At 36.1% G+C, this 12003-nt stretch overlaps 1 protein-coding gene across 1 annotated transcript; it reads right to left on the minus strand.

The window, feature by feature from the left end:
- Nucleotides 1–4045: 4045 nt before the first annotated feature.
- On the minus strand, nt 4046–12003 carry syt19 (synaptotagmin XIX). The gene is made up of 9 exons (XM_028449190.1): nt 11746–12003; nt 10225–10451; nt 10038–10111; nt 7649–7741; nt 6418–6594; nt 6189–6329; nt 4988–5107; nt 4770–4881; nt 4046–4694 (listed from the first exon to the last, which is right to left on the minus strand). Exons 2-9 carry the CDS (start codon nt 10415–10417, stop codon nt 4387–4389), a joined length of 1218 nt encoding a protein of 405 aa, XP_028304991.1. The 5' UTR covers nt 10418–10451; nt 11746–12003; the 3' UTR covers nt 4046–4386.

Genomic DNA, 12003 nt, shown 5'->3' on the forward strand with positions numbered 1-12003 from the left:
TGATAGCCTGCTGTTTTTTTTCATGAAAAAAAAACACTTTATTCAAAACAAATCACTTTTCACAAGCCCATTTAAAAGATTTCCTTGCCAAAGATGTGAATAATCTATAGATAAATAAAATATGAGGACAAAGAACAGAAAAATCCCTGATTGTCTGAATCACACATTCCGAAAGTGAGGCGTGTAAAGACGCAGCACAGCACGGAAAAAGTTCAAATATGCAACAGCTGAAAATAGTCAGGCATGGGGTTAATTTAACAGCTGAGTGTTCACCAGTCAGGGTGGTGACAGCCACTGAGAAAGAACTTCCCAGATATGTAATTTCCCCATAAGAATCCCCTCAGCAATGCTCATGTCTTTCAAAGCTCTTGTCTCATAAAATGGGTTTCTCTTCAGACATGTTAAACATCCACTAAGTACCAGGCTCCACCATCCTCAAACCAGCTTTTAATTGATGCATCAGGTTAAAACACTGTGGTGATTAAACTCTCACAGTTGTTGCACCATGACTTAGAAACAAATTGAAATAAAAGTACTCAGAGACGTTAGTGATCCTGATCATGGTACCATGATCATTCACACTCTGAAGGCTTAAGAAATGTCTCTTATTATTAATAACAATATAGTAGACTCAAATGTACGGACACCCTCATTTTTTGACAAATGGCGATGAAATGCACAATCCGGAACTGATTCAGATGAAAGTCGCTGGGGTCATTGAGTAACCCATCAGACATAACTGAGTCAGTTACATAAAGATCAGTCAGCTTCGAACGGAGATATGAAATTTAAAGATTTCCCAATGATGAGAGATAGGGATTTTTTTAATATTTTATACGGATCCAGAATCAGTGCATTGATCCGGAACCCCTCCATGATTTAATGGAATCTTCCATGGCATAAGGCTTTTGAAGTAATCCTTACAGACAAAAGAACAAAAAATATAAACACAGGTGAAAAAATTACCTGGGCCTGAAAAAACACTCTTCATATCAACCTTAGAATTGACAAAGCACTTTTTGCTATATTGTGATCTTTCATCTCACACTTGGTGAAGAGTTTTCCAATATAACTGGCAGTAAAATTAGGCTGAAATTTGAAAATGCCACTTTGTTAGTATTGATGCCTTTTTTATTAATTATCATTGATCTTCCCAGTCAACTAATTTTGATCACCAATGGTGACAGACCGTTTCTTTCTTCCCATGCATCCAAACTTGAAATGTGGAAAGAAAAGCAACTTGTAGTTCCACTTTAACTGTATTTACATTTTTTTTCATTTGAAAAGTCAACTAACTAATTAATTTATTAAAATTCATTAAAATCATGCTCACAATGATTTATAGTTTCTAAGTTGGGGAACCACACGGAAAAATATGTAGTAAAGTAACTAACCTGACGGTAGGAATCATATAGCATTTGGGTGTCCCATTGCTTCATCTATGCATGTTGTATATCTATGAAGTGTCTTAGAAACCACAGCAAATATCTCAGCGTCAGATTACACTTACTTGCTTCCACTGAGGGACAAATAAATGTGTGCATTTTAAGGTGTTAATTGCTCTGTTGCCTTTAAAACTTTTAAAAGTCAAATTGCTCGACAGCCAAAAAGGGATTGTGCGTGTGTGTGTCTACAATGAAGGAGAAATTTAAAAGTGTTAATCACTCGACCTTTGTGTGAGAATGCCAAATACCAAATTAGTTTTTATTTTGGCACGCTTCGTTTTCTTTAGTGCCTCTGACATACATGTGTTTCCTCCTACACCTTAAACAGCTTTTGAAGGCTGTAGTTAAATTATTTGATTCAAATCAGGACAATAATCAATAAGCTTAAATTAAAGTTTCCTTTCGGAGTTGTTCTAATACCCAGGACAAGAGGTGCATAAGCTAATGGTAACATGAAACATGAGATATTTGTGCCAAGTGACAAATACTAACCTAAAGCCACATATCAGCTGTCTCTGACCACCCTTATTTGGCAAAGGTCCCACAAATAGGTGCTGCTTAGTCAGCAAAACAGTAACATGGGGTTCTTTCAGGTGTTTTTCAGTCATTTATCTTAATATAATAATATATTTATATAAACATAATTACATAATATTATAATAGTGAGGACATCATTTATATTTAATATTAAAAATCTATTTATTTAATTGTAATGCTTTAAAGTCTTACATCCCAGAGGTTAAAGAAAAGAGTAAGTGAATTGTTTCATTAATTAAACCTTTTATTTACTATAATTAAACTTTTTTTTTTTTTTTTTAACCATATAATCAGAAAATATTAGTAAAAGACAGCCTCAAAATGTGTGTCATTATCACATGAGTCTCTTTTTTTCATCTTGTTTGGCATCATTACACTTTTTGTATTTGTTTAATCTGATGTAGCATGAGTAGAGACAAGTGATCCTTCACTGAGAGAGTGATCTGTCAGCAGGTGGAGGAAATAATTCCTGTGCTGCATGTTCTGAAATAGACTGGGCAAACTGGAACAGCTGGGGATACAGGCATTAGATCCATGATGGATATTAAATTAAAATATCACTTCACTTTGTTACATCTCTAACTGTTGACATATTATTATTACTCATTGTAATGAAACTCTTTTTATATTCTCTCTTTAATATAAGTTTTTCTATACCCTTCCTTAGAGAGGGCTGGTGATGGTCACAATTACGCATTAAATAAATTCATGTATATAATTGTAATAACAAAACATGCTTATTATTAATAATAATAATAATAATCATAATAATAATAATAATAATAATAATAAGAAGAAGAAGAAGAAGAAGAAGAAGAAGAAGAAGAAGAAGGAGTTCGTGGATACAGAATGATAATAATAACATATAATAATAATAAATAAATAAATAAATGCATGCATAAATAAATACATAAAAATGAAAATATACCATGTCGGAAATAAACTGAATAAATAAATAAATAAATAAAATAAATAAAATATAGAATGAGGAAGAGGGTTTCTAATGGAGATGTACAGTGAACCAAACAAATAAGCAAACAAGCAAACAAAAAACAAATCTTAGCTGAAAGATGAAAAGATTTAATTTGTCTTACCACTAAATTTAAAAAAAAAAAAAAAAAAAAAAAACATGTTTCCGTTTTGTTCAAATACGTCTACAAATGTAGCAGAAATCATTAATTAAAATCAAACGCAAAGGAGATAAATTCCATCGTTTGGAAAAATGTAATTTGTAAGACCAACTCTTTTTGAAGGCCTTTTTTTTTTTGCTTATCAAATGTGACTTGAAAAAGTCAATATTAGAGCAGATTCGTCCCACTGAAACAAATGTCTTTAACCAAAGAGTCCCGTTGAGTGACATTATTTATATTGAACTACAAAATCATGTTGTGTGCTCTGCCTCCTACCAGACTAGTCTTCTGTTGTAATATTTGCCAACGAGCGCCCCCCAGTGTTGATAATGGGAAACACAATCTGAGAAAACGTCATTGAATATGACATAAACTGTTGCTAATTCTCAATAAGCAAAGATAAGTTATTTTGGCCTTAAGTCATTTCTCCTTAAAGTATCATGAAATCAAACCAATTATAAGGTGATAGAGGAGATCTGAAAAACACCTGGTATGTCACATGACCCATTATTTACAAACAGTGTTCAAGTTGAAGGTAACTACGGAAGCCCGTTTCCGCCACTAAAAAAAATAAACGGCAAATCATAATTATGAGTTTGTAAAGTCACAATTATGAGATAGAAAGTCATGATTATGAGTTAGTAAAGTCAATCATCTAATTTCTTTCCTTTCTATTGGTTGCCTTATTAGGCTTCCTAATCAATAAAAATATAGGTTTTAATAATTATGATGTGGACGTCTGAGCTTTTTTGTGTCAGTATACCCCTAGATTTAAAAATAAAATGTAAAAAAATTAAATGGTAAAATGTGGGAAAGCTTGACATGAAACATATTTTAATAACTGTTGATTACATATGTGTAAAACTGCACATAGAACTATAACATGGTTACCCAGTTTTGTTTTGTTTTTAAATAGAATTTTCATAAAGATTACAATTACAAAGTCAATTATCTGAACTCAATTACAATTTGATTACAATTACGACAGCAACCGATTTTTAAAATTACAATTACAACTATAATTGTCATAATTATAATTAATTATCGATAACAATTCTAATTGAGGCCAACCCTGCTTAGCACTGCTCATGGTGATGTAAAGGTAAACTGGTAAACTGCACAGCAGGTGGTACATACAATAGTAGTGAATATATTTGGCTGACAGGAAGGTCTCATTTTCAATGTGATATTTAAATACTCCCAACAGCGGTGCTGGCGTAAATGGCTCAGGGTAATAATAGTTAGGGTTTGGATGAATATGCATGAGCAGGGGGTCAGAGCAACAGGCCATGCCACTTTGCTACAGGTTGTCGTACTGAGAGCATCATTGAAGTCCAGTGTTTGTCTTCGAAACTCTTCTCCTTCCCCACGCTCAACTGTCCAATCAGACGCTTGGCTGATTTCCCCCCTGTACGAGTCTCATACACAAGGACCAGGATTTTACACCTTTCCACGGGGAACTCAGGCAGGGAGAACACGAGGACCTCGTTGAAGACAGTGAGCGTGCTGCGAGACACTGCAGAGGTTTTCTGGTATCTCAGCTTGGACTGATTGCACTGTACGTTGATCTTGGCATAGAGGGCTGCACGTAAAGATATCATGATTATTCATTGTATGTTATTCATGCTTTGGATTGTCAAAGTTACTCTGGATTTACCTGCGTTAGGGCAAACCTGGGCCAGGACTGTTCGGACCTTTAGGAGGCCAACCTCAAGCCTCTGGGAAGTGGGAAGACATTTCAGTGATAGCAGAACTTCTCCAACAAGATCCTGTGCAAACAGCAAGAGGGTAAATGCAAAAGCATAACTCACTCTGTATGTAAACAGCAGCTAGTAAAACAACTTCATTTATTAGGCACGTGACGGCCCGCAGCACCTTCTGGGGTAATTGCAGATCCTCTTCAAGCTCCAGAGGGTAGGAGATGTTAAGCTGCCCCAAGGGAACCCTCACCTCTCCCAACACTATGTGTCTGGAGAATTTATCAAAGTCTCCCACCTGGTTTAGAGCCAAACACGTGGAAACGTTACACAACAAACTAAATGTGTTCATATTTCTGTTAGAAGGGCTGTAAAATGCTCCTATACAGAGGTAGAAATTAACAAATAATACAGATTTTTTTTTTGTGTACTTTTATTTTTATTTGGAAGTGTAGTATTACTTACTGAGAAAAAATGTTGGCATGAAAAAAAAATATTCATTTGAAATTATTTTACGGAATGGGAGGCAACAGACGCCTTTGTCGAAAATAATTTAAGTTCCAACTGTGCAAGATTTGGTCTCTTCCTTTATAAGTTCATACATGAGATGTTTACTGTATGCAAGGAAACCGTGGCAAGATTTATTACCAAAAATAAACGTGGGGGTGAAAATAACTAGTAACTTTTACTGTGAGTACTATTTAATTACTTTTTACTTGTACTTGAGTATTTTATGTACTTGAGTATATTATGTATGACTTAGTTGTACTTTAATTCAACTGTATTTATATAGCGCTAATTACAACAAAAGTCATCTCAAAGCGCTATCAAAATATAAAATAGAAAGTGTTTATTTGTACGGTTGCCGTACAGACAACCCGCAGTGCTAGTGGTACGTTTACTGAAGTACAAGCATGTAGCATCTTAGGGTTAGGGTTAGGGTATAACCCTATATCGCAACACGTTTAGGGTTAGGGTTAGGTTTAGTCTTAGTCATGTGACCTAAACTGGCCAATGAGGGGCGCTGCGCATAGAATGCCAGTATATTGATGTGGCGACCGCACTGATAGCCATTGACTATAAAATTTGTAATAAAAAGGAAGAACCCAACAAATCCACATGAACAAGCATTTAGCGACAGTGGGAAGAAACAACTCCCTTTGAACAGGAAGAAATATCCAGCAGAACCAGGTTCAGAGGTGGCAGCCATCTGCTTCGACTACATATATCAGTACTCTTGTCTGCTTGTTACTCACACACACACACACACGCACACACACACACACACACTTTTGTTTCCTCCAGCCGAGAAAAACAACTGATAACCCTTGAACCTGACTCATCCAACACCAACATGCCAGTGATCAATGCGTCTGGACCTCCATTCTCAGGTTGAGGTGATGAAGCTTGTCCTTTTCCATCAGAATGCAGCTGAACTGCTCTCCGAATAAAGGGTTACAGCTGCCTTTTACAGTGCGGGTCTGCCACTCATGCAGCACCGTCCACAGCATCCCGTCACCCTAATACAGTAGCAGAGGACAGACCCAAATCTGTAACTGAAAAACTGTCAAAGACGAGCAGACACCTAACATGAGACTTTTGAACCACCTCTCCGTCTCTGAATCCCTCCTCTTCTGATACCACCCTCATTAGACGCAGCCGGACAAATGGCTTTGGGCTTTGTGTTTGTCTGTTGGCCAAAAGTCCCTCCACCTGCAACACAGTGACCACCAGGCTGGACTGCTGCTGGTCGTAGTAGAGGGAATACCTCAGAGAACCGTGAACCTAATGCAAGAAAATAAGAGTTCAGTATACAAAGTTGAAATGAAATTAGCATACATCATCAATTCAGGATTTCATCATCCTCATACCAACAGGTACCTTTAAAGAAGACGAAAGGATTCAAGCTTTTGTTTCTCTGTATTTCACAATAAATCATCCATCTTTCGTTATTCTGAATCATACATAACTTTAATCATAATTTGGTGCCACTAGCACTATGTAGTTACTTTGGTTATCATCAGTGTTCATTTTGTTGACAAAAAATTTGAATCAGAGCATGCATCGATTACATTTTTACAATTTTTTAAAGTGGAAATAACAAGATTATGACTAATTAAAAATAGACATGTGAACAAAAACCATATCAAAAAGTCTGGACATTTTTGGCGACTAACAAAAATTCAACTATAATTTTGTCACAATTTTGCAATGATCACATCAAATGTGTGTATTTACAAACGTTAATATCATTCCATATCAGGTTGATAAATGGTAATTGAATCTTTAAGAAGCACAAACTCTTGTGCTGTATATTTCAGTCAACTATATATTTAAGAAAGTGTCTATACGTAAGGTTGCCATACAGACAATCCCCGGTGCTATTGGTACACGTACGTAGCGTGTTAGGGTTAGGTTTAGGGTTAGGTTTAGGTGATAACCCTATATCGCAACAATTTTTAGGGTTAAGATTAGTCTTAGTCACGTGATCTAAACTGGCCAATGAGAGGCGCTACATACGAATAGAATGTCGGTATATTGATACGGCAACAGTACGGATAGCCACTGCCTATATTTAACAGATTCAGTTGACTAAAATCTTAATATAATTTAGTTAACTAAAACTAGATTAAAGCTGAAATAGTCCCGATGACGACATTTGAACTAAAGCTAAGTTGCATTTTAGTCAGAAGACTATGACTAAAACTAAATCAAACCTTGCAGTTGAAATTAACACCTAGTTATACTGTATGTTTGGTAGGTAAAAAGGGGATAAAGTTTCCCCCTTTTAAGGTTTTCTGGGGTAATAATAATTTCTGTCTGCTGCTTTTTCTCCCACCTCTCTGTCAACCTGGCTGGATCCTGAGGACGTGTTGGAATCCTGAGACAAACAGCGACTTCGTCCACTGGCCCCACAGTGGGAAAAGTCCTCCTGCAAAGCACAAACACGGTTTAGAATCACATTTACAATACTGCCAGGCAGGGGCGGATCTAGAAAAAATTCAATGGGGTGGCAAGAGGGGGGCAGGAATTTTTTAGAGGTGGCAAAACATAGCAGACGTACATAAAGCATACTGAATTACAGGGCTGGGTATCGCCAGGTACCTCGCGATGCGATATATCGCAATATTTATTTTTTTGCCCGCGATAACGATATTATCACGATAATTAATATATCGCAGTAAAATTAATCCACAATACATCACGATAACTGTCACTGAAGAAATTCAGAATTTATCTACTGCACTGAATCCATTTCACAGGAATTACAAAACATTGTCAATCAATTTCACATGAATAACAGCCACGTGTATACTGCATTTGCCACCCTATGCCACCCCGGTAGATCCGCCCCTGCTGCCAGGCTTTTTCTGCTTTTGGTTCAGTTGCCTTGGCCTTTCTGACATGACTCTGTGTGCTGACAGAAAGAAATAGCAGCGGGCGTACAAAGTTTCAACATACAACCAGTCAGACTGGACTGCAACTGGACAGGTCTGACTGTCACACACTGTTGAGCTGACTATTAAATAAAAGCCAAACTTAATTCGAAATAATCATCCGATTAGAAAAAAGTTGCATGACAACTTAGGCAAGCACACCTTGTTTGAATTTGAAGTTTTTTTGTTTTTTTTTTTCTCATAAAAACAATCTGTGAAACAATTTTTCTGCATTTCTTCATATGTCACGTGTTGCATTTCAACAAATGTTGAATAAGCTGAATGGAATAATTTACAGAGCAAATTAAAAACTGGTATCAGCAATATTTATTGACTCTTATAAACATAAAGGAAACCCAGTAAACTGATCAGAGCCTCAAGGATATGTGAGACGTGATAACAGGCAAATAGAAAAAGCAAACACACACACACACACACACACACACACACACACACACTAGAATCAAATCTAAATACTAGACTTGTTTGTGATGAGGCAAACAGCAACTCAACCCAGCTAATATATATATATATGGCAAACCGTTCAGGAAATTATATATATATATGAGACTTAATATATATATATATATATATATATATATATATATATATATATATATATATATATATGAAAGACTTAATATATACTGTATATATATATATATATATATATATATATATATATATATATATATATATATATATATATATATATATATAATAGTAATTTGTGTGTCGATTTATAAAAGATTTTATAACGTGCAAAATAAACTGCCCGTAAAAATGTTTTTGTAAAAGTGTCTAATGGTAGAAGTTCTAACATCTATTGTTCCTCACACCAGCCTCACAGTCAATAGTCAGTCACCAGATTTTCTGGATACTATTTGGACCGTAACACCGCGAAACAAAACAGATTTTTACGAGCTAATACATCCACAGACTGAATGAAAACATGAGCGGGACCAGAAAACTGCTGAAATAAATCCTAAACATTCATATCGTGTGAGGAGACGTCCTGGATCTCTAGAAAGTTTCCTAACAGCCTCTGTTTACAACTTTTGCCCATTTACTCAGTCATTCGACACAGAAGAGATGTGAGAACATGAGTTTGAGCTGGAGCTGATACAACGATTAAAAACACAGTGTCTGCCTGTCTTTACTCTTCTGTCTCGAACGATATAAATGACTACAAAGATGGCGTCCGGGTTTTTCATATATATATATTAAGTCTTTCTTATATATACATAAATACACTTTCATATGTATATTAAGTCTCATACATATATATATATATATATATATATATATATATATATATATATATATATATATATATATATATAGATATAGACCCTATCTAACAGCACCACACTGTCACTTTAGCAACACTTAAACATAACTGTAGTTATGGAGAAGAAGAGGCTTCACTTGTCCCATTCTTCAAATTGTCTCCAATTGTTTCTTTAACATGAACATGAATTATCTGCAAATCTGTTCCAAATATTCAGACCATTTATTTGTGAGTTTTTGGGTCAAAGGGAATGATACATTCACTGTATTCACAAATTACAAGTGAGTGATGCTTTCACCTTGGATGCTTTCAAACCAGGAACTTTTAGAATCAATGCAACAAGAAATGATGTACAGTACGTTCTGATACTTAGTGAGTCGTAAGATAAGTAGCCAGTGAGCATGTGTACATAAAGAAAGATTAGTTTCTCTTGCCGCAGTCATAACTTAAAATATCTAATTAGCTTGTGCAAGTCTTCTCTGATTATATAATCTTCTTACCTTAGACTTTGGAGATTCTGCATAGCTTCCTACAGGGCCTGACTTTTCCTCTGAGTACAGCTGGTTACAGTTACCTGTGTTTAAAAATACAAGATACACATCAGAGTATTTCATTTTTTCTTCTTTTCATTTTTGAAAAGTACATTTTCGCAGATGTCTTGGTGTGATGGGTGACTATTACACTCACTTGAGTTTTGCTGGTTGTATCTGACACGTGTACAGTATCTGATGATCTGTGTGGTCAAAATGCCTAAGGCCAGCAACAGCAGAGAGACGGAGACGGACAGGATGATGTACTTGGTCACGTCTGAGAATGGCATCATCACCTCATCGGCTGAAAGCAGCTCGTCTGAGGCCGTGGGGTCTGATACGGTCGCCATGGCTCTCTACGCGATGTGTTTTTATAGCAAACTCCTGCATCACAAGAACAAAGATGTGGCTTTAACAAAGAAAATTCTATATATAAGGCTGACTATACGCTGTCAATATTATGACATGACACCTAACATTAGCATGAATAAGGTGCCATAAAGGCTGTCATGAAGTGTTGTTTGTAACCCTAACTCTAACCCCATCTAACCCCACTAGATCCCTCCACCCAGGGGTGGACTGGGACAAAAAAATCAGCTCTGGCATTTTCTGTCCAGACCACCCCACTACATTATCAGCGACACCATGTAGAATCTGTTATTAAGTCAGTAATGCTCAACATGTTGCTTTTTATGTCTTCATTTTAATTATTTTTCCCCCGGAAAACCTTAAAAAGGGAAAACTTTTTAACACATTTTTACCTATTTCCTTTGGCCATTTTGCAACTTTCTTTGTCCTATTTTTGTCCCTTTTCAAAAATTTCTGACACTTTTTTCAGACTTAAGCCAATTTTTGTCCTTTCTTGAATTTTTTTGGGCACTTTTCATTCAAAATAAGATAACTTTTGCCCAATAAATACCACTTGTTTCCTTTTTTTTTCCTACATATTGCCTATTTTTGTTCCACATTTTTGCCCTTTTTCACTATTGTTTGCCACATTTTGCTCATTACAGCTACCCTTTGCATGGTTCCTCTTTATTTGCCCATTTTTTGGCCACTCTTGGCTGCTTTTGGTCCATTTTAGTCACTTTACACTCTTGTCTTGACTCATTTGGACCATTTTTGGCCACCAGTTACCATGTCTGCCTTCACTCACTCCTAATCTTAAAAAAAAACCAAAAAAAAAAAAACGTAGTGGACCAGCCGAATGGGACGATGCCCGATATGTCAGATGGCCAGTCCACCCCTGCCTCCACCTAACCCAACGTAGCTCCAAATGTGTCATAATTTAGCAAACAACACTTAATGACAGCCTTAATGGCAGCGTATTCATGCTAATGACACATGACAGCATAATGTCAGCCTTATGTATAAAACTTCAAGTAAAGTGTGACCAAAAATTCTATTGCAACATCATCATCCTTCAACAAATAAGTCATGGGCTCATGTGTGAATAGTGCGTACAGTATGCAACGCATGTACTGTAGCGTCAGTCTGCAAGCATGAATCATTTTCAAAAGGTGGAAAAGCCTATTTCACTTTCTGGAAGTCAGATTTGCATCTCTTGATAAAGAACTATTCTACTAGCTTTTATGGGGTGATATTTATAAGATTATTGTACGCGTTCCTATTGATGTAATCATTTCTACACAAGTAAGAGAAAAAAACAGACATGTACCTGTAGTTGGAAATAAAAACTCTCTTCATTTTCCACAGGAGTTCAACATCTTCTTGTTAATATGAATCCACAGAATGAGTTCTTTATTCTTTCATTCGTCAAAGCACAGCCTGCAGAAACACTAGTGCTTCGTCATTTGACTGCTCTATTGCCATTGGCTCCCTGGCTTCTTTCTCCCTAAACACACATCCGACACATGATGTATCATGTCTGCCAAACATTTCCAGGCAGACAGGTTTGATAAGATTTAAGAATCAG

Source organism: Gouania willdenowi, chromosome 6 (genome assembly GCF_900634775.1).
Source record: "Gouania willdenowi chromosome 6, fGouWil2.1, whole genome shotgun sequence".
In the NCBI taxonomy this organism is placed as follows: Eukaryota; Metazoa; Chordata; class Actinopteri; order Blenniiformes; family Gobiesocidae; genus Gouania; species Gouania willdenowi.

Excerpts from the sequence above, each read along its gene's own strand:
- syt19 (XM_028449190.1), bottom strand. The coding sequence starts at position 10,417 with ATGGCGACCGTATCAGACCCCACGGCCTCAGACGAGCTGCTTTCAGCC. Across the intron at positions 10,112-10,224 it reads ATACAACCAGCAAAACTCAA|GTAACTGTAACCAGCTGTAC; the intron begins GTGAGTGTAATA and ends TTTTAAACACAG. Across the intron at positions 5,108-6,188 it reads ACCTCAACCTGAGAATGGAG|GTGGGAGACTTTGATAAATT; the intron begins GTCCAGACGCAT and ends GCTCTAAACCAG.